Here is a 20,735-nt window from a genome sequence, read left to right on the forward strand (position 1 = left end):
AAGACATTCTCTGTCTATGACATTGTCTGCCATAAACAAGTGTTCCAAGCCAGCATTGAGTAGAATGGTAGAACAAAGGATAATGTGTTTTCTCCTGGTTCTGACTAAAATATTTTCATGTTAATTACATTATTCAGTTTGATGAATTCTATAACCAGAGAGTACTCTGAAGCCTGCTCCCAGCATCCATACCTCCCTTGCAACACAGAATAAGAATGTCATTCTGTCTACATGTGTTTGCACACATACAAACACAATCTAAGCTATTTGTTCTGTTGAAATTCTTGATCAAATGATTTATCTACTCAAACACTGTCTTTCATTTCTAACAGGTGTGCAGATCAGTGAAAAATCTTCTATTTTTATCACTCAACTGCTTGGGATTGTGACATTTGAGAATACGGACACTTTCTATAGAAGAGGAATTCCTTACTTGGGAACTGTGGGTTTGACTTTAAAAATATATGCTCTCATTTCATTTTATTAGATCATAGATTGTCCTTTGAAAATTTCTGGACCCTTTTTCCTACTTCCAAACACCTACATAGCATGACTGCATCTGATATATTGGGAAAAGTCCTTCACAGGAAGAAAGCAATAGATAAAATTATAGCTGTTTCCATACTGTGTTTACTTAATAAAATATCCTTCTGTCTATTGGAATTTAAGAAAATTCAAAATAAACATTTGTGAATAGAAAACTCCTTCTTTGTAGAAATGAGACATTTAGAATTTTAAAAATGAATGTCTCTTTTGGTTTGTGTGCAGCTTAAACTGTCCGGTCCTGATAATGCACCGATGGTAAACAAGTTATTGCAGTTGGAGCTCAATAACAAATTTGTAGGAAATTACACCACGGATGAGAATGGGGAAGCTCAGTTTTCCATCGACACTTCAGATATATTCGATCCAGCGTTCAGCCTAAAAGTAAGGCATCAGCATAAATGAGATCTGGCAGGGGATTTCAATGTTAGCAATTCTGACTATTAGGAATCTCTTAAAAGATAACTTGTGGGCATTCCTGCTGTGACACAGTGGGTTAAGGATCCAGTGTTGCTGCAGCTGTGGTATCACTGAGATTCGATCCCTGGCCCGGGAACTTCCATATACCATGAGTATGGTTGAAAAAGGAAAAAATAATAATAATAATAATGTATTGGGAATACCTTTTAACAAAGCTTTAACTTGTAGTGTATTTTATGTTTACTTGTTCATTAAATAATACATGGGAATACTTATTGAAGATAACAGCCTATTATAATTTTCATAAATTCTCTAACAATCAATATTTTCCTCTGAGAAACTAGAAATAGCTCGTGAAGGTGATTTGGCTTTTTTCCTTTGATCGTTTCACACAGAGATGAGAGAGATTCTGTGCTTTGTCTTTTTCTGCTTAAACAGAATTTTGCAAACAATCTAAGTGTTCAAATGTAGCTGAAAGACATAGGGCTTAAAGCCATTCCCTGACTTCCATTACAAAGTAAAAATAAACACTTTGTTGGAGGCCTAATGAAATATACATAAATTAAGGTCCTCTTTTTATACGCAAAAAGAGGAGAGTGCTGTTACTGTTTTTACTTCCAATTGAGAGGTCAGCCACAAGCTAAGATGCCTCCCTGCTTTGAAGAGATAAGACGCCTTGCTTTCTGCAGTGACTGTGCCTGGAAGGTCTTTGGAGTGCTGAAATCCTCTGCTGCCTCTTATCTTCTCAGGCCACGTATATCCGGCCCAAGAGCTGCTACCTTCCCAGCTGGTTAATGCCAGAGTACATGGATGGTCATCTCTCAGTCCAACGCTTTTACTCCCGAACCAACAGCTTCCTAATGATTGAACCTGAACCCAAGCAGCTTCGCTGCGATCAACAAAAGATTGTTACTGTGCATTACTCCCTAAACAGGGACGCTTACAGAGATGAGCCAATTAACTTCTTCTATTTGGTAAGTCTCAGTGGGTGGATTCCTGGATCTTGTCTAATTGTCTGCTTAGCCCAGAACCTGTACATCCATCCTTGACAACCAGAGTGAACCAGCCTTCTCACTTTGCTGGTCAATACTACTGGGTCCATTAAGAACGAACTCAGAAACAAATAAAGGCACACATCAGAAGTTCCAAGGCAACTTCAGTTTGCCTAAGGTTGAAAATCTTATTATTCAGAGTCTGTTCTTTTAAGCTTTCCACTCTAACTCATACCAAGTATACATGATCTATCAGGAAGATAAACTGTTAGGCAGCTACTAGGGAGTAAGGTACAAGGCTGAGCTGATGAGCAATAAAAAGAATCAGCCGTTTTGGTTCTGTCCCCATATTCATCCCTTTTTGTCTCTACAAGGCTATGGAAAGAAGAAAAGCTACAAAGTTGGATACTAAGACTTCCGATTGGAATCCTCCCCCCTCTCCTGTTTTATCATGCAAACCAGTTGCTCTTGGGCAGATTGTTTAAACTCTCTAAGCTTTAGTTTCTTCAGCTGTATATTTGTGATTGGAAATAATAAGACTTACCTCAGAGGGTAAGTATTTTATGTCAAGCAGTGTTACAAGGGTTTTTTGTATGTGTTCATTAATCAGCCCTACGAATATCTCCTTTCTCCAAATAAGGGAACAGAGCAAAGAAGTGAAATGACTCGGTTTATTGGAAGCCAGATGGTCTAAATGATTTCAGAGCTTTATGCACCCCTTAGACAGTGATTTGCATTATCCTTCACCAAGTTTCTAGCACATAATAGACTCTCCATCCATTGCAGTCACGTTCTCTGTTCTTTTCCAAGTTGTGCAGAGTCCATTTATAATAGTTGTTGGTGGAAGCGACCTTACCTTATGAATATAATGATCATTAGATCATTCATTATTTAATAATTTATGATGTATTATCTGACATGATATCACATATTGCGTTTTTTCCACACAGATAATGGCAAGAGGATCTATCTTCCTCAATGGACAAAAGGAAATCCAAAACAAAGGTGTATATGATACATTCATATATATTCTCCCTTCACTTTTTTTCTTTTAAAGAGTCAAGCGGTTAGGAAAGGCCCTTAACATTCCAATTTGTGGATGGAAGGCAATAGTGAGAATACTTTGATGAAAGAGATTTCAACCTGTTTCAGTTATTGCCAGGTTATCAAGTACATTATAGAAAATTTATGTCCAAAACCCAAACATGGTTCTTATCTAAATTTTACAGCCTTCTTCATTTGTGTATGTAAACCTTCCATTATTTATTTGCCTTTAAAATAAAGCCTACTTGCTCTTTCTATGCATGCCATTCTCTTCTACCTAAGTGTCCCACTGAGCTGGGAAACTGGTGGCATTATATCTGCTGATGACCTCTCCTGTCTACACAGCCTGGACGGGAAACTTCTCATTCCCCATTGATGTCAGTGCTGACCTGGCGCCCATGGCTGTCATGCTTGTCTACACTGTTCACCCCAGTGGGGAAATTGTAGCTGACAGTGTCAAATTCCAGGTTGACAAGTGCTTTAAAAACAAGGTGACGTTTCTTCTATACCTTGTCTGTCCTGAATGAGAGGGGTGGGTGGTTTCCTCCCTGGTATCTCATTGTTTTCTCACTGCCATAACCCTTATAGGGTCATCTCGAAATCAACATTGGGTATAGTGAAATTGGCATTGGAATTAAAATTGGAATTGGTATAGGAGAGGAGAGAATCATCAAACAGAATAAACGTTGGCATCAATGCCAATCCTGAGATGATAGGAAGGTGGTGATGGTGGTGGCCCTGTAAGGAAGGAGAATTAAGGGTGAAAGTGGGCAAGAGAAAAGTTAGTACAGGGAGTTCCCGTCGTGGTGCAGCAAAAACAAATCCGACTAGGAACTATGAGGTTGCAGGTTCAATCCCTGCCCTCACTCAGTGGGTTAAGTATCCAGCATTGCTGTGGCTGTGGTATAGGCTGACAGCTGTAGCTCCGATTCGACCCCTAGCTTGGGAACTTCCATATGCCAAATGTGCAGCCCTAAAAAAGACAGAAAGAAAGAAAGAGAGAGAGAGAGAGAGAGAGAGAGAGAGAGAGAAAGAAAAGAAAAGAAAAGAAAAGAAAAGAAAAGAAAAGAAAAGAAAAGAAAAGAAAAGTTCGTATAGAAACCTGTCAAGATTAATTTGGAAAAGGTTGGATATATTCAATCTATTTTCACAGAATTACACATTCCTTTTCTTCCCCTACTTTAGGTTAGCATAAAGTTCTCGAAGGAGCAGGGGCTACCTGGCTCCAGGACCAGTCTCCATCTTCAAGCAGCCCCTGACTCGGTCTGTGCACTCCGGGCTGTGGATAGAAGTGTTCTCCTTCTGAAATCAGACCAACAGCTGTCCGCTGAAAGGGTAAGCTCTCTGACCTCCTCATTTTTATCTGGACTCCTAACAAGTCTTACCCTCCAGATGATGGTTTTTTTTTGGACACAGCAGCTTAAAAAAGTCAAATATTGCCTTCCTTTTTTCTTTTTCTTTTTTTTTTTTTTTTTTGTCTTTTTGCTATTTCTTTGGGCCGCTCCCGCAGCATATGGAGGTTCCCAGGCTAGGGGTTGAATCAGAGCTGTAGCCACTGGCCTACGCCAGAGCCACAGCAACGCGGGATCCGAGCCGCGTCTGCAACCTACACCACAGCTCACGGCAACGCCGGATCGTTAACCCACTGAGCAAGGGCAGGGACCGAACCTGCAACCTCATGGTTCCTAGTCGGATTCGTTAACCACTGCACCAAGGTGGGAACTCCTTCCTTTTTTCTTTCATGGGTTATTTTTCATGACTGACCCAGTATTCATAGCAATACAGAACTCTCAAGATAATTGTAATGGGTTAGGGGTTATAAAACAAGGTGATTTTTTAAAAAAAAACTATAGATGTAACCATGCCTGTTTTGAAGGATATATTTGGACACAATCTGAAAATATTATCTATTAATGGATCTTACATTTTCATAAGCATTTCCAAACCAGTAATTCTAGAAGTTTACATGAAAATTGTTTCTGTTGGATATTTTACTTTCCCCTTCTCTCTCATTTTATTTTATTTTATTTTAGGCATTTTTTTTAATGGTTATTTCCCCAATACTTTTTTCCCCCCTTCTCTCTCATTTGAAAGTGGCATCTTTCCTTCTTTGTCAGAAAGTAAAAGTTTATGTTCTATTTTCTCCTTCCTATTCACAAAGTTTTGCCAGTTTCTTCAGTCATCTTCTGGTTGCATAAAGCTCTTCTGTACTAGATTCCTCAGAAGCTCTTGTGGAAATAGAATTCCCTGAAATTTGCATATTCAAACTGTATAACCAAAGCTTTGTAATGGGAAGGACAGGTTATCTGTGTGTTAAATCCTTGTTCCCACTTTCTTTAAATTTCTTAAAAATACTCCTCCATAGCCTGGCTTTGAATATTGCTTTTAAGAATTTTGTTTTATTTCCAGAATTTGTCTTGAATTAGTTTTAAATATTAGCTTTTTTATTTTTTTCTCTTCTAAAAAAAAATTCTATAAATGTGTTGAATCTACTTTGCCTGCCTTCCAATTCAACCACTTTGCTTCTGACCCATTTTCACTCTTTTATTTTTATTCTTTTGCTTTTTTTATACTGCTTTTTAAAGTTTTTTTTCCAATTAATTTTTTCTGGAACTTCTTAGAGTTTATTTCTCTAATAAAATATTGTTTACATGGTGTTGACTATTCCTGACTTCAATACATTTTCTTCATTTTATTTCTTCCTGTGTTTTGTTCATTGTCCTTATTGAGTCTGTAATTCACAGTGCCTAAGTGAATGTGGAAGAACATTTCATTTATATGAAGTGTTTTGATATGGTTTTTCTCTATTGGTTTATTTAGTTAGTTCATTAACTTGTTAGTTAATTACTTAATTAGTTGCTTTATAGGAGAAAATGTCCCAACAAAAAGGTAGAAAGGAGACACCCCGGCCATGATGACTAAGCAAAATCTGGCCAACTACCCCTAACCACCCCTCCCCTACACATCTGCTTCTGTAAACTTGCTCCCGCATCTATTACTTTGCCAGTTCTCACTCTGGTCCGCCAAGCACGGACCCGGAAGAACTAGCCCGTAAAAGCCTTGTGAAACCCCTCTTCAGGTCTCAGACTCGGGAGAGCCATCTCCTCTGAGCCCACAGCATAATAAACCTGAGTTCTCCAACTCTCCGGGTGCTCAAGTGCTCGCTTGGTTTCTCGCCGGGTGAGAGAGCTGCTGGAGCTGGTACACAGATTTAGAGTCAGGTAGCTCCCATTTTCCTCCAGACCTGGGAGGCCTACTATTACAAGGAAGTTTCTGTACTCCATGACTTGGAGACATCCATAGATCTTCAGGCATCTCCTTCTTACATGCTATCCTAAATCTGGCATCAAAACTAAAAACTTTCTGGAAACATGCTGTTGACCACATAAAACAAAATTGAAGGCTTCCTCTTCTGGAATGAGTTGACTCAAAAGCGTTGGATTAAATAGTATGGCTATAAAGAAAAGGACAAGAATAAATGGTTCTAGCACAACACTTGTCAATTTTGCAGTTATGAAAAGAGTGCTTAAAGTAATTGGGAACCATGTGATTTTTCTTGCAGGTGTACAGTATGCTTCCAAATAAAGAACTATATGGGTATATCTATCATGGTCTCAACCTTGATGATAGCAAGTTAGACCCTTGCATTCCTCAGAAGGATATGTTTTACAATGGTTTGTATTATACACCTGTAAGCAACCATGGGGATGGAGACATCTATAATGTTGTCAGGGTAAGATCATTTAAGATTTTAAAAATTGTTTCATATCAGTTTTAATTTTCATAATGCACATCCATGCTTTATTAATTGTGTTCTCTTCCTATTCTTTGAGATGGGTGTCAGTGATCTGCTCATAGAACACTTAGAAATTGTCTTATAAAAAAGATATCATGGTTCCCACTGTGGCTCAGTGGGTTAAGGATCCAATGTTGTCTCTGCAGCCACGTGGGTTCAGTCCCTGGCCTGGTGCAATGGATTAAGGATCTGGTGTTGGGCAGCTGTGGTGTAGATCAAAGCTGTGGCTCAGATTCAGTCCCTGGCCTAGGAATTTCCATGTGCCACGGTGCAGGAAAAAACAAACAAACAAACAAACAAAAAACCAATTTTTGTTAATGTTTCTCTCTTTTGTGGAAAATAAGGTGACTGAAGAAATGATAAAACCTGATATTAGAAGCAATGAGACAGTCTTCAATTTACTACAATAAATTTTATGCAGAAATCTTCAAATCAAGAGGCTAAAATACAGCCTACATATATTATATTAAATATGCTGAGATCTCTCTGAAAGGATCTTTCTAATTGAAATCACAGCTATAAAAGAAAAGGGGCATAGAATCAAACAGGCATTAGTTCAAGTCCCAGCTGTTGACAGTGCATTGTATATGTGTGTTGATGTGTGTATATATGTATCTCCATGTGTATGTTTTATGTTAATTAAGGCAATGGTAATATTTTTCCCATAGAATTAAATAGAGAATGACATAAACCACTCATCAAAATCCTCATACACAAGTGCTAGATAAATCATAGTGATTATCCTTTTTCCTCCAAATCAGGATTTTCCACACATCAAACAGAGGTGACGTGGCCTCTGAAATCCCAGACCCTTACTACCATAGGAAATGTATATTTATCATCTATTTTTTTATTGCAAAGAGTTGATAGGCCTTTTGTAGGTTTTGCACGAAAGGAATGCATAACTTTTCTTTTGCTGTCTGTTTCCTTGAAGGATATGGGTCTGAAAGTCTTTACTAATCTCCATTACCGGAAACCAGAAGTATGTTCCATGGAGAGAAGGATGCCGTTCCCCGGGCCATTGTATCTAGACTCAGGAGCATACATGCCCATGGATAATGCCCCCTTGAGAACTGCATGTGGGTAATCTGGAATGCCATATGTGGGAGATGGCTGAAAGGTTTCATGGAATTGGGTGTACTTGGTATCAATCTATACAAAATTGGGATTTTACATGTGAAGTATGTTATGTTTTTGCTGCAACTAGATACCTTGCCATTGAAAAAGCAGTATAAAGCAAGTGGACATGGCTTTAGCTAAAAGGAAGAATTAGTTTCAGATATGAAAGGAATCTATTTTGGGGGGTATAGCACCACCTCGGAAATGCACAGGAGCCAGAAGTTTGTGGAGATTCGAGAGGACCGTCATTATAAGTGAGTGTAATACAGGAGAACGATGTCCTTATGGGGTCCTTATGCCCTGATTATGTATGGAACGTAATACACAGAATTCAAGGCAAACCATATTTTGATTCTCGGATATCTAAATAGGTGCATCAGAGAAGTTTGTTCAAATCCCAGTCCATTTCCCTGCTGGAAGGGCTGGAGGCACAAAACTCAGCCATGAATGAGATCTAGGCCAATTTCAAACATGGAAATTTAGTCAGGGAGGCAAAAAGAAACCAAGTCATCAAAGCAGAACCAGAATCAAAGCTTTATTCCAGATCTGAACATACTATTCCTTAAATCTCTCTGCCCTAACATTGAGACTAATCCAATAATTGAAGTGATTATCAGAAGTGTTTATCAGAAACTCCACTTGAGAGAAATGAAAGGCCTGACGATTGTATACAAGGGTAGACTCAGCAAGAATTCAGGAGGCCCTATAAAGTCCAAAGGCTGAATTCACACTAAAGTCCTATTCAAGAGGTTGAAGCTATCTACTTTTCTGCCACTAGATTAAACCATATGTAGTGAGCTTTATCAGAAATCTCTAAGCTTTTTAGTATCTGAATAAAATGTACTGAACCCCAGAGTCATTTATTTAAATGTCTTCTTTCTTCAGTTGTTTATTAATTCCCTCAAAAAGCCTTTATTGTGTCCAGGAACTGAGCTATAGATTATAAATACAGCAGCTTAATCTCTGCTTTCCTGGAATTTTAGTCTAGGAGGGAAGCATAATGAAATAGGTAATTCCAAAAACCTGGGAAGAGCACATTACATGGAAATAATACGAAGAGAGACCTAAATTTCTCAAGGGCCTATTATGACCTCCTGGAGGAAGTAGACTCTATACTCAGATCTGAAAGTTGAATGATAATATGCCACAAAAAGGGTTAGAAAAACATTCTGGGCAGAGAGGGAAGTACTAAGAAAGATAAGATAAGAAAAGCCCTTCAAAATGACAGAAGATAAGGTTCAATGGCAAAAGTAGGGAGAGCTAAAGCTACCTCTCTTCTACGAAGCTCTAAAACTAACTACAAAGCAAGGCACAAAGTTTTAGAACTTTATAGATGAGTGTTTGGAATCCATTCTAATGCAGTTATATACTACTGACAAATTTTAAGCAGACAGCCTAATATGTGTTTTTCAAAGACATAGCTGATTGCAATGCAGAAAAAAGAGATTGGAATTTGTGCTGTTGAAGTCCGTATGCATCAAATGCTATCCAAGCTAGTGATTAAGATAAGAGATAGTGGTGCTTGCATTACTAGGGCAAGGCAGTGGAAACTGAAACATGGATAGATTTGAGCTGGTTTCAAGATATTTTCCCTTGGTTGGTTATGCTAGGAAATGCAGGATGGAGAGAGGTGGGTTAAGGACTATTCTTAAATTTCTGATTTGGGTAAGTGGTTGGATATGAAACTTGGTGTGGAAGTGGAAAATACTGGAAGAAGCGGGAAGAGGATATAATGCTTTTGGAATGGGTCTATTTTCACTGCCTGCAAAGCCTCCAAAGTGAAAAGGGCACAGGGCCGTTGCATGCCCACATCTGGAGCTCAGAGGAGAGGTCCATGTGGAAGACACAGACGGGGAGATGTCAGCATCAGGACTGTGATGAAACCAGGCATGAGGGTACCAGTGTGGAGACAGTGCTCAGTAAGAAGAGGACCTAAAACAGAGCTCTTAGGAACAGGTCAAGGATGAGGAATTACATCCTCAAAGGAGGATGGCAAAAGAGAAATGGCCAAGGAGATGAGAACAAAGCTGGAAGGATGTAGTGTTATGGAAGTTAACAATAGCGACTGTTTTGAAAAGGACACCATGATTAAGAATATCCATGACAGCCTAGAGGCCAAGGCAGCCAAAGAAAGCATTCTTTAGAAATTAGCGATATTAAAGTCATTGTCAATTTTATTGATTAGCATGATGAAGAAGGTCAGATGAGAAACTCCATTCGGTATATAGGCATTACTTTCTCTAAACATGGCTGTAGAGGAACAACGGAGGCTGATCGTTATTATTGTGTGTGTGTGTGTGTGTGTTGCTGTTCTTTTTAACAGTGGGAGCGATTTGAGTATCACAATGCTGACGCCTTGGTTGGGATGCACATTTATCGGCCATGAATCCCAGGAGCAGTCTCTATATTGTTTCACACTAAGCACGTGTGTTTAAAGATGGAGTTCATAGGTGTATCATTGCAACACTTATTTTTTATTCTCTCTTTTCTTTTGACTGGTGAAGTCTCCAAGAAGAATTTTAACTACGTAGAACAGGCCATAAGGGAAACAGTCAGAACGAACTTTCCAGAGACATGGATTTGGGACCTTGTCAGCCTCGAGTAAGCTTCTGGCAGTTTTCTTTGATCTTTGTCTTTATTTCTATTTTGTTTTTCTTTTTCTTTCTTAAACTTTATTTCTGAGTATATAAAGCAGTACCATCTTTGTAAAATACATGATACCACCCAGTTGGGTGTACTGACCACATACTGTATTTTATTTTTCCTCTGACATTGTTTTATATCTATTAATTTCACACGGATAGACATAAGTTGCCTCAGCTTTTTTTAATAATGTGATGTTTAAAGACATGTGACCTTTTTAAGATTAAACTGTATAGAAATCGCTCTCCTAAGATATTGATCTAATGCCCTGTCCAAACATCAGCACTCATTTTTAGCCTTCCGTGAGTACTTTTTTGTTTGCTCCGGACTAATGTAGGTTCCTGGTTTAGACAAAGAATGCATTTCATCAATAATCTCTCTTTGTAGTTCCTCAGGTTCAGCAAATCTGTCATTCACCATCCCTGATACTATAACCCAATGGGAGGCAAACAGCTTCTGTGTGAATGGTGAGGCCGGATTTGGCGTTTCATCAACAATTGCTCTGGAAGTCTCCCAATCTTTCTTTGTGGAAATGACCTTGCCCTTTTCGATGGTTCAAAATGAACAATCTGATGTGATTGTCAATGTCTTCAGCCACCTGAATACGTGCATAGAGGTAAGTTATTCCCTTTGATCTGGAGTCAAAATCCAACAAGGCCAAAAGACGCTTTGAATATTGCCATATTCTTTCTTCTTTCAAATGCAAAATGGTACTATACATTAATAAGATTTATTCGCCTTTTCCTCAAACAAAAACAATTGCTTTAATTCATAGCACCAATTTAAATATTGCTTTAAAATTGCCGTTTCATTGTCTGTGTTCTACTGTATTCATCTTCTTGGGAGAGGAGTCAGTTGGTATCTTATTTTCGATGACTTAAAATAGATAAAGCAGAATCTTCGCAAGATGGGAGAAGGAATATTAACAGCCAAGTATGGAGAGTATCACCCTTATTGTCATGACTGTTATTTTAGATCTTTGTTCAGCTGGAAGCATCTCAGGACTTTGAGGCAAATCTCAGCAGCCCTAAAGACAATGGCAGTGAGGTTATCCAAGCTGGAGAGAGGAAGACATATGTCTGGACTCTCATCCCTAAGAAACTGGGTAAGCAACTGTGTGTCTGTGCCAACCTGTCATGGAAAACCAGCCTACTTTTATTGCCTCTATTTATTTCCCTTAAATCCTCTATACCAAAAGAATTTTCCGCCTCACATTTTTAATGTCTCCATTTTAAAATTTCTCATTTTTTTAGACTCTCAATATAAAATATTTTTCTTTGTATTTCTTTTTTCTTTTTTTTTTTTTGGTGTTATTGTCTTTTTAGGGCTGCACCCACGGGATATGGTTGAAATGGGAGCTACGGCTGCCAGCCACAGCCACAGCCACAGCAATGCCAAATTTGAGCCATGTCTTCGACCTACACCACAGCTCACAACAATGCTGGTTCCCACTGAGCAAGGCCAGGGATCGAACCTGCATCCTCACGGATACTAGTCAGATTCGTTTCCACTGTGCTACAACAGGAATTCCCTAAAACCCTATTTTAAGGATCTCATTTCTGGTTGTTAATGCTTGTGTAGAACAAACCCATCCTTCATTTGTATAAAAGCCTAACGTGATTAAAATAATTATAAATACTAACTTGCATGACCTATCAAGACTATATATCATATCCCAAATGAAGGCCGTATTTTCATTAATGCTGCCCAATTCCTTCACTTCTCGTTTCTCCTTCACCTATTTTTCACAAACCCGAACCCATGTCACCTATACAAAAATTGCTCCCCACTCACAGTAATTGCCAGGATTTGTAAATTTACTAAATGTATTACGAGATGCCCCAAACACTTGAATGAGGATCAAACACTAAGAGTTCTGTCTTGTTGTATATATTATCTGCAACATATAAAAATAAATTGATAGCATCTTGTTAAAAATGTAAGAGAAGGGAAAAGTTAAAAAGAGTCTAGTGAATGAGAATGTGGTAGACACATGATAATCTTCATAACAAATTTCAAAAAAGAAATATCATTAAAATTTCTGTATTTCATGTTCTAAATTCATTATTTTGGCAATAAAGAATCATATATGAGATTATTTTAGTTGACTTGTGACATTAGTGTGCCTAAGACTAGTTTCCCTATTAGATTTTAAGTTCCTCAACTTTTCTAACTGCACTAGGTCTTCAGAATTCTGATTCTGGCAGTTGAGATATAAACTATACTAACTTGTATGGTTTTATGCCAGTAAGTGGAGGACGCACTTCCAAGAGTGGCGTATCAAAGGCCTATCTAAAAAAGAAGCAAATAAAACGAAACACGGTAACAAAACACAAGAACAGTATATGGGTTACATACAGCTGTGTAGGCATACAGGTAATATTAAGCCAAAAGAGTTTTATTTTTTTAGTCCCCTAATTTTTACAAGAAAATTGAAGACCATGGAGTTCCCATCATGGCTCAGTGGTTAACGAATCCAACTAGGAACCATGAGGTTGCGGGTTCAATCCCTGGCCTTGCTCAGTGGGTTAAGGACCCTGCATTGCCGTGAGCTGTGGTGAAGGTCACAGATGTGGCTTGGATCCTGCGTTGCTGTTGCTCTGGTGTAAGCCAGTGGCTACAGCTCCGATTCTACCCCTAGCCTGGGAACCTCCATATGCCGCAGGAGAGGCCCAAGAAATGGCAAAAACAAAACAAAATAAAACAAAAAAAGAAGAAATTGAAGACCAGTTTTAATTACACGACCTATGATATCATAGGGAATTAAAACAGTGGGTCCCTTGCTAGCACTTGCTTAAAACCCAGTGCTCTTTCCACTATGTCATATTTTACTATTTTTGTTCATTTGATCATGGAAATGTCAGGAACCCTAGTTATCTGATGTTATGTCCTAATGTCGCAAGTAACTTTTAAAAACCATCAATGTCAAGGAATTGGCTCAGTGGGCTTTGAAGGATATTATTTTTTTCTTAAAATTTCTTGAGTTCTAATTAGGCAAATGAATCACTTATTTAATATGAAGAATCTTGACATGGGTAAAACAGAACCTATCATATTATTTCCAGGCAGGACAAGAACGAGTTATTTTGGTCCAAGCACAGATAGAGTGATTGGATTCAGTTCATCTGATTCAAGACGTGGTTTATAGACTCTCATCATTTCCCTTTACATAAGGGGCCAATGGTCAATTTAACCTCTATTTGGCAATATTTTTCAGGTAAAGTGAATATCACAGTAATTGCTGAGTCCAAACAAAGTAGCGCTTGCCCAAATGAAGCAAAGGAGCAGCAGAATCTAAATTGGAAAGATACCGTGGTGAAAAGTTTGTTGGTAGAGGTATGTACGTGCAAAACTATCCCTTCTAGATATGACGTGGGAAGTATCTAATAGGTTAAATATTAAAGGACATTCTCCTTGAAGAGACTTACCTGACCAGAGATACTAGTGACACAAACAGGCCATTGGATATGAATTAAAGCAGCAGTAAAAATCATCCTTTCTTTAATCAATATCTGACCCAGGATAGAAAAACTTCAGCCTTGAAAGAGGCTTGATGGTTGTTGGTTTGCTCCTGACTCAGGATGCTTCCTGTGCACCTCATCCTCTCCCCTCCCTTTCTTTTATTTTATTATTTATTTATTTATTTGTCTTTTTGCCTTTCCTAGGGCTGCTTCCCGCGGCATGTGGAGGTTCCCAGGCTAGGGGTCACCGCCGGCCTACACCACAGCCACAGCAACGCGGGATCTGAGCCGCATCTGCAACCTACACCACAGTCACGGCAATGCAGGGTCCTTAACCCACTGAGCAAGGCCAGGGATCGAACCCGCAACTTCATGGTTCTTAGCCGGATTCGTTAACCACTGCGCCACGACAGGAACTCCTCCCCTCCCTTTCTTTGACTCTCAAATCCAAGAGACAAATGTGCTTGTCCTACACACCCATGTAGCGCTCCTCATCCTCCAGAAGAACCAACTCTTGTTGGCAGAGCCTTCTCACTTCACCTCGTGGCATGTTCTTACTCTGCAAAACACTTTTGTTTGTCTGCTGGCGAAGCTGGACAAGATCAGAGGGGTTAAGGTTGTCCCACCGAGGCACTGATGTTATCCTTGTCCTGAAAAGAGCTACAGGAACACAGGGCCAAAATGAGTGTTGGTTATGTACACTGATTTCCAGATATAAACAGAAGGGCATAATGAAAGAATCTTCTCCAGGAACAACCCTCTGCCAGTCACGCCTATGCGAGCTGATGCCTGGTTGCTTTTCCTTCATAAAAAGATGGCCCAGACTCCTTACTCGGTGTTTCTTTTTGTTTACTCTTCGATAGCCTGAAGGTATTGAGGAAGAGATGACTCAGGGTTTCCTTATCTGTACAAAAGGTAAGAGGGTCTTTTGAATGGTCAAATTAGTCCTAAGGAAAATGTATCCCACAAATGAGCTTATTCCCTCTCACTTTAGTTCTCTTGCCGTACTGAGGACCTCACTAATTTCATTTTAAATATCTGATGGATGAATATTTCATTTTAGGTCTGATCTTCGTTGTATAATTTTAGCAAATGAAAAGGATATTCATGATTTTTTTTTTTTTTAGTTCATGGATCTGTCTCAGCCTATTTCTCCCATCTTGTACGTTTTTGGTTTCTCTTGTCATGTGAATGTGGCACAGTTTTGGACAGTGGAAAGTCAAGATTATGCCCAAACAGCACACACTGTAACCTTTGCTTTTGTACTCTTGGAATGAAACAACCATAGATAAATCACTGCCCCTCAACAATCTGTTTTATGGCCATACAGAGTATTGCTTTATTTGATTGATGATCTGATTTTAATGCCTAATAGGATTCTCCAGACTTTACCATTTGTATGTGATGCTTTATGTCATAGTAGTTGTTTACGTTTTTTTTCATACGTAGCTAAGTACTAAACTAATGGAGAAAAGGGGCCATTCTCTAAAACATAGATTTATATATTATTTTCTGAAAGTATTATTATTCTAAATTTATCAAGACCTCAATTTCATCTCTTCTAATGGGCAACTTATAATATAAAAATAAATAATGGAATATATCTTCTAATATGTTTTGTCCCACAAATCTGCTGCTATTGGTTATAAAAGGAAGCTATAACATTATGTATTTTACTGTTATTTTCTTTCCAGGCACCAAAGACTCCAGGCAGGTAGATCTGGATTTGCCAAACAATGTAGTAGAAGGATCAGCCAGGGCCTTTTTCACTGTTGTGGGTAAGTTAAATGTTTTGTTTCACAATAATTTGGAAAACCTTTCTTTTTTCTTTTTAGGGCTGCTCTCAAGGCATATGGAAGTTCCCAGGCTATGGGTCGAATTGGAGCTGCAGTTACCAGCCTACGCCACAGCCACAGCAGTCCCAGGTCTGGGCCACATCTGCAGCTTGTGCCAATGCCAGATCCTTAACCCACTGAGCAAGGCCAGAGATCAAACCCACCTCTTCACGAACACCATGTCTGGTTCATAACCCACTGAGCCAAAACGGGAACTCCAGTAATTTGAAGATCTTGATTGAGGTCATCTTAAAGAAAAATTCTCAAAATAAAAAGATGGAGCGATTTGGTTTTTCCATTGTCATTTGGAGGGAACTTGCTGAAGATGCTCCCCTGGGCTTTTTTCCATATGTGATCAGAAGGTTCTGCAGCACCATTTTCAAATCTGTGTCTCTAGAAGACATCTTTTCTGTTGCATAATTGGTTTAGAAAACAAAGGGTTCTGTCATAGCCCACTAATCTGAAATATTAAATTCCCCCTTGGAGAACCAGAATACCCTTTTCTTGTTAAAGATACTGGAAACTTCCTCAGTAATAGGAGAAAACTTTTACCAAAACCAACTTCTTTGTCCATTAACATTAACACTTTTGAGGAAGGGATGGATTACAGTGCACAGCTCCTAGGGTCAGTTTGTCAAAAAAAATAAGCAAGCAAGCAAACATCCTTTCTTAACTTAACCCTCTCTCTGGGAATGAGATTTTCAGAAATGTTTTTCATTCTAGAAACCTTTTTTTTTTTTTTTTTTGGTCTTTTTGCTATTTCTTGGGCCGCTCCCGGGGCATATGGAGATTCCCAGGCTAGGGGTCCAATCGGAGCTGTAGCCACCAGCCTACGCCAGAGCCACAGCAACGCGGGATCCGAGCCGCCCGAGTCTGCAACCTACACCACAGCTCACGGCAACGCCGAATTGTTAACCCACTGAGCAAGGGCAGGGATTGAACCCGCAACCTCATGGTTCCTAGTCGGGTTCGTTAACCACTGCGCCACAACGGGAACTCCCCAGAAACCTTTTTAACGTCACCTTTCATGCCTCTTTCCTCTTCAGAATCACTTCATGAAAACTTTCCTTGTTTCCACCTTTTAGGCTCATTTTTATTTTTTTATTTATTTTTTATTTTTTGTCTTTTTGCCTTTTCTAGGGCCGCTTCCTGCGGCATATGGAGGTTCCCAGGCTGGGGGTCTAATCGGAGCTGTAGCTGCCGACCTACACCACAGCCACAGCCACACCGGATCCTTAACCCACTGAACAAGGCCAGGGATGGAATCCGCAACCTCGTGGTTCCTAATCAGATTCTTTAACCACCTCTTTTATCTATTGTTGTTCATGTTGAAATGCCAAGTTAGCAATAGTAACTTTCCACTTTTTCTTACTTTTAGGGGATATTGTAGGACTTGCAGTGCAGAATCTGGAAAATCTTCTCAAAATGCCCTCCGGAGGTGGAGAGCAGAATATAGCCCTGCTGGCCTCTGATACCTACATCCTTGACTATCTGAAATCTACTAATCAATTGACAGAGGAAATGAAATCTAAAGCTTTCTTTTTCTTATCTAATGGTGAGCAGACAAGGAATTTCTGCCTGTAATAGATGAAATAAATTGTTACTAATATCAAGATGTCCTAAAGCTGTAATTATGAGGTAGTCTCGTGGAGAAAAAGTACATCTGAACTGAGATACTCTGTGTTAGCAGTGGTTTGGGCATTTTTTGTTTATTTGGGGGTTTTTTGGGAATTCATTATCTATGTGGTCATTTACCTGCACAATTTAGACCAGTAGTGTTTCAAATTATGAGCTCAGCTTGTCTTTAATGCCTAATATTTTGCCAAGCTACCTTTTTTGTTGTTGTTACTAATGAAACCAAAAACACCTCTAACTTGACCCCGGCCTAAACCCAGTTAGGGACTTGAACTCATGATTTTATTTATTTATTTTTTTATTTGTCTTTTTGCCTTTTCTAGGGCTGCTTCCCGTGGCATGTGGAGGTTCCCAGGCTAGGGGTCTAATCGAAGCTGTAGCCTCTGGCCTACGCCAGAGCCACAGCAATGTGGGATCCGAGCCACGTCTGCGACCCACACCACAGCTCACGGCAACGCCAGATCCTTAACCCACTGAGCAAGGCCAGGGATCGAACCTGCAACCTCGTGGTTCTTAGTCGGATTCGTTAACCACTGAGACACTACAGGAATGCCCATTTTTTTTTGTTTTTTTGTCTTTTTTGTTGTTGTTGTTGTTGTTGCTATTTCTTGGGCAGCTCCCGCGGCATATGGAGGTTCCCAGGCTAGGGGTTGAATCGGAGCTGTAGCCACCGGCCTACGCCAGAGCCACAGCAATGTGGGATCCGAGCTGCGTCTGCAACCTACACCACAGCTCACGGCAACGCCGGATTGTTAACCCACTGAGCAAGGGCAGGGACCGAACCCGCAACCTCATGGTTCCTAGTCGGGTTCGTTAACCACTGCGCCACGACGGGAACTCCTCATGATTTTTTAAGATAGAATCACTCACCTTGTGTCTGGACTTACTGAGGTTCAGGTTCTTTATGCCTCAGCACAAAAGGAATTGAGCAGGAGACAAAGTGATAGGCAAGAAATAGATTTTTTAAGATAGGACGCTTGTCAGAGATGCAGCTGGGCAGATGAAGAGACTCAGCCCCAAGAATTAACTGGGCTACACTTTTATAATTCAAGGAAAGTGGAGAGGGGGAAAAGACTGCTTTCTTCCTCTTTCTTCAAACAGACATCAGGTTTACATCATTAGCTCCTCCTTCCTATTGGGTAAGAGCGTAGTTGACCCTATAAGGTCGAACTAGGACTGTCCTGGCCCTTATTCAAATCAGCAGAAGGGCGGTAACATATGCTAAAATATGTTGAGTCAGCTCAGGTTTCTGTATAATGCGGGTCATCTTTCCCTTAAATTTCTCTCCTTGACCCTAAGGATCATTACCTTGCTGAACTTGAATGCAGGCCCCATTTTATCTTTCATTTAATGACTTACCTGCGACATCTCCCATGTTTTTATTTACGGTTTTATCGTTAAGCAAGCCTGCTTTGTTTCATAATATTCTGATGGTTTTCTTGAGGGATTATTAATTTAACAGTATTCTCACAAAATTCCCTAAGTTTCCCTTTCCTCCTATGATCCCCTACTGGGACTTCTACAGCTAGCGGTGTAACTATCCTACTCCATTCTTACTACTAATAGGAGTTATAAATGGCTCATTTACCACCTCCTGTGTTTGCTCAATTCATTGCAATGAAACGATTGAATTTGTATTTAGACAAAGGGTGTGTAAACCTTGTAAATGCGAGGAAAAGCTCAGAGTATGATTTCTTTTATTTATTTTTCAGACAGATAACACTGAAGTGAAGTACCCTTAAGGAAAAGATATAAAATGTTTAGTAATATTAGAGAATTACTGAGCCAGATACAGTCATATGTAATATCTTGTCATTAAAACCCTAGAAGGTAGAAGTTATTTTTTCTCCCTATAGTTAGAGAATCTTTGGTTTCAGAAATTAAAACTAAAATAAATGAGCATCCTTGTGATTTATGTATAATACTAAAACACAGGGTTGGCATTACACCATTCTTTTTCTTCTAACTTTCTTAGATTAAAAAGTAATTTCCTGCCATGTTATATTTTAGGTTATCAAAAGTTGTCTTTCAAAAACCCTGATGGTTCCTATAGTGTGTTTTGGCGGTTGAATCAGGAAGGAAGCATATGGTGAGAGACGAAAATTTTATTTTAAATAATACGGAAATGATCTATGGATGGCTTGAAGGGGGTGAGGGAAGTTGGGTGTGGAAGGGTTTTGAAAGCAAGGTGGGTTTCAAAGTGAATTTATAGAGGTGAATTGGAGAAAACTAAAACATTTGATTATTCCCACTTCAATGCAACAGTATACCTAGGGTCTCGTGGCAATTTGCTCCGTAGTCCAGTCATTTAATGACATTCCCCTCAACACTTCCACAGCCTGTGGAAATTGGCACATCATAGTCTGCATCTTTCAGAGTCTCCCATAGATTCAGGAAAGGAAAACCAAAAGACTCCAAAACATTTACTTAAAACCATTCTTTCTTCATGTATGGATGCTCTGATAGACTATATAGGAATTTGGGTAAAAACGATAGGAAATATTTGCTCTTATTTTCATATATTGTGGTTCATATCATTACTGACCCAAAGGAAAGAGCCACCATCAGTTAAGACTTGTTACCATCACTATCAGACAAATTGAAACACCTATTACCCAAAGGAAGGAATGGTGAAGGACCTGCTGGGTAGCTGACATCATTTCTTTCTTATCTATTAGCTAACTGGGAATTTGCCTTACAGGCTCAGTGCCCTTACTTTTAAGACATTAGAGGGAATGAAGAAATATGTGTTCATTGATGAACAAGTTCCAAAAGAGACCTTGATCTGGCTTTCAAACAAACAGAGAAGAAATGGCTGCTTTCAAAGTGACGGCAAGATTTTCAACAATGCCTGGGAGGTGAGAGATGAATACAAGTGGGCTTGCCTTGCTTCTTTGCTTCCTCTGCCCTTCCCTAGGTCTGACCTCCCTAACTGGGAGTATGAATCCTTTCTCGCGAATACTACCGTGTACCTTCTGAGTCTGCTGTTGTCATAGGCTTGTGCTGTGTTGGTCGACGGCATCATACCTGCTTTGCGATGTTAACCTCAGCCTGGATGGAACGCCTCCTGTATCTCTTGTTTGCTTTACTGTCTCCTTTAGTAGATAAACTGGAAATAGGAGAGAAGGGAGAGAAAAAGAACTTAGAGAGGAAACATTCATAAATAGTATTCATTCCTACTTATGGATGGGAAGATGGTTCAGGGAGAGCATCTAGTCATTTTTATTTCATTTCAATGAAGAGCAGG

At 39.4% G+C, this 20,735-nt stretch overlaps 1 protein-coding gene across 1 annotated transcript in view; it reads left to right on the forward strand.

Annotated features, from left to right (window-relative positions):
- LOC125130422 (ovostatin homolog 2-like) overlaps positions 1–20,735 on the forward strand; it is a 50,783-nt gene that overhangs the window by 17,181 nt on the left and 12,867 nt on the right. Inside the window, 18 exon segments of the mRNA XM_047785764.1 lie at positions 333–442; positions 769–927; positions 1,713–1,951; positions 3,290–3,320; positions 3,323–3,490; positions 4,185–4,334; positions 6,562–6,732; positions 7,730–7,878; positions 9,738–9,744; positions 10,430–10,515; positions 10,945–11,173; positions 11,533–11,662; positions 13,775–13,893; positions 14,882–14,933; positions 15,713–15,796; positions 17,232–17,408; positions 19,499–19,577; positions 20,190–20,346. Coding sequence (XP_047641720.1) covers positions 333–442; positions 769–927; positions 1,713–1,951; positions 3,290–3,320; positions 3,323–3,490; positions 4,185–4,334; positions 6,562–6,732; positions 7,730–7,878; positions 9,738–9,744; positions 10,430–10,515; positions 10,945–11,173; positions 11,533–11,662; positions 13,775–13,893; positions 14,882–14,933; positions 15,713–15,796; positions 17,232–17,408; positions 19,499–19,577; positions 20,190–20,346 — 2,297 coding nt within the window.

Source organism: Phacochoerus africanus, chromosome 7, assembly GCF_016906955.1.
Source record: "Phacochoerus africanus isolate WHEZ1 chromosome 7, ROS_Pafr_v1, whole genome shotgun sequence".
Lineage (NCBI taxonomy): Eukaryota > Metazoa > Chordata > Mammalia > Artiodactyla > Suidae > Phacochoerus > Phacochoerus africanus.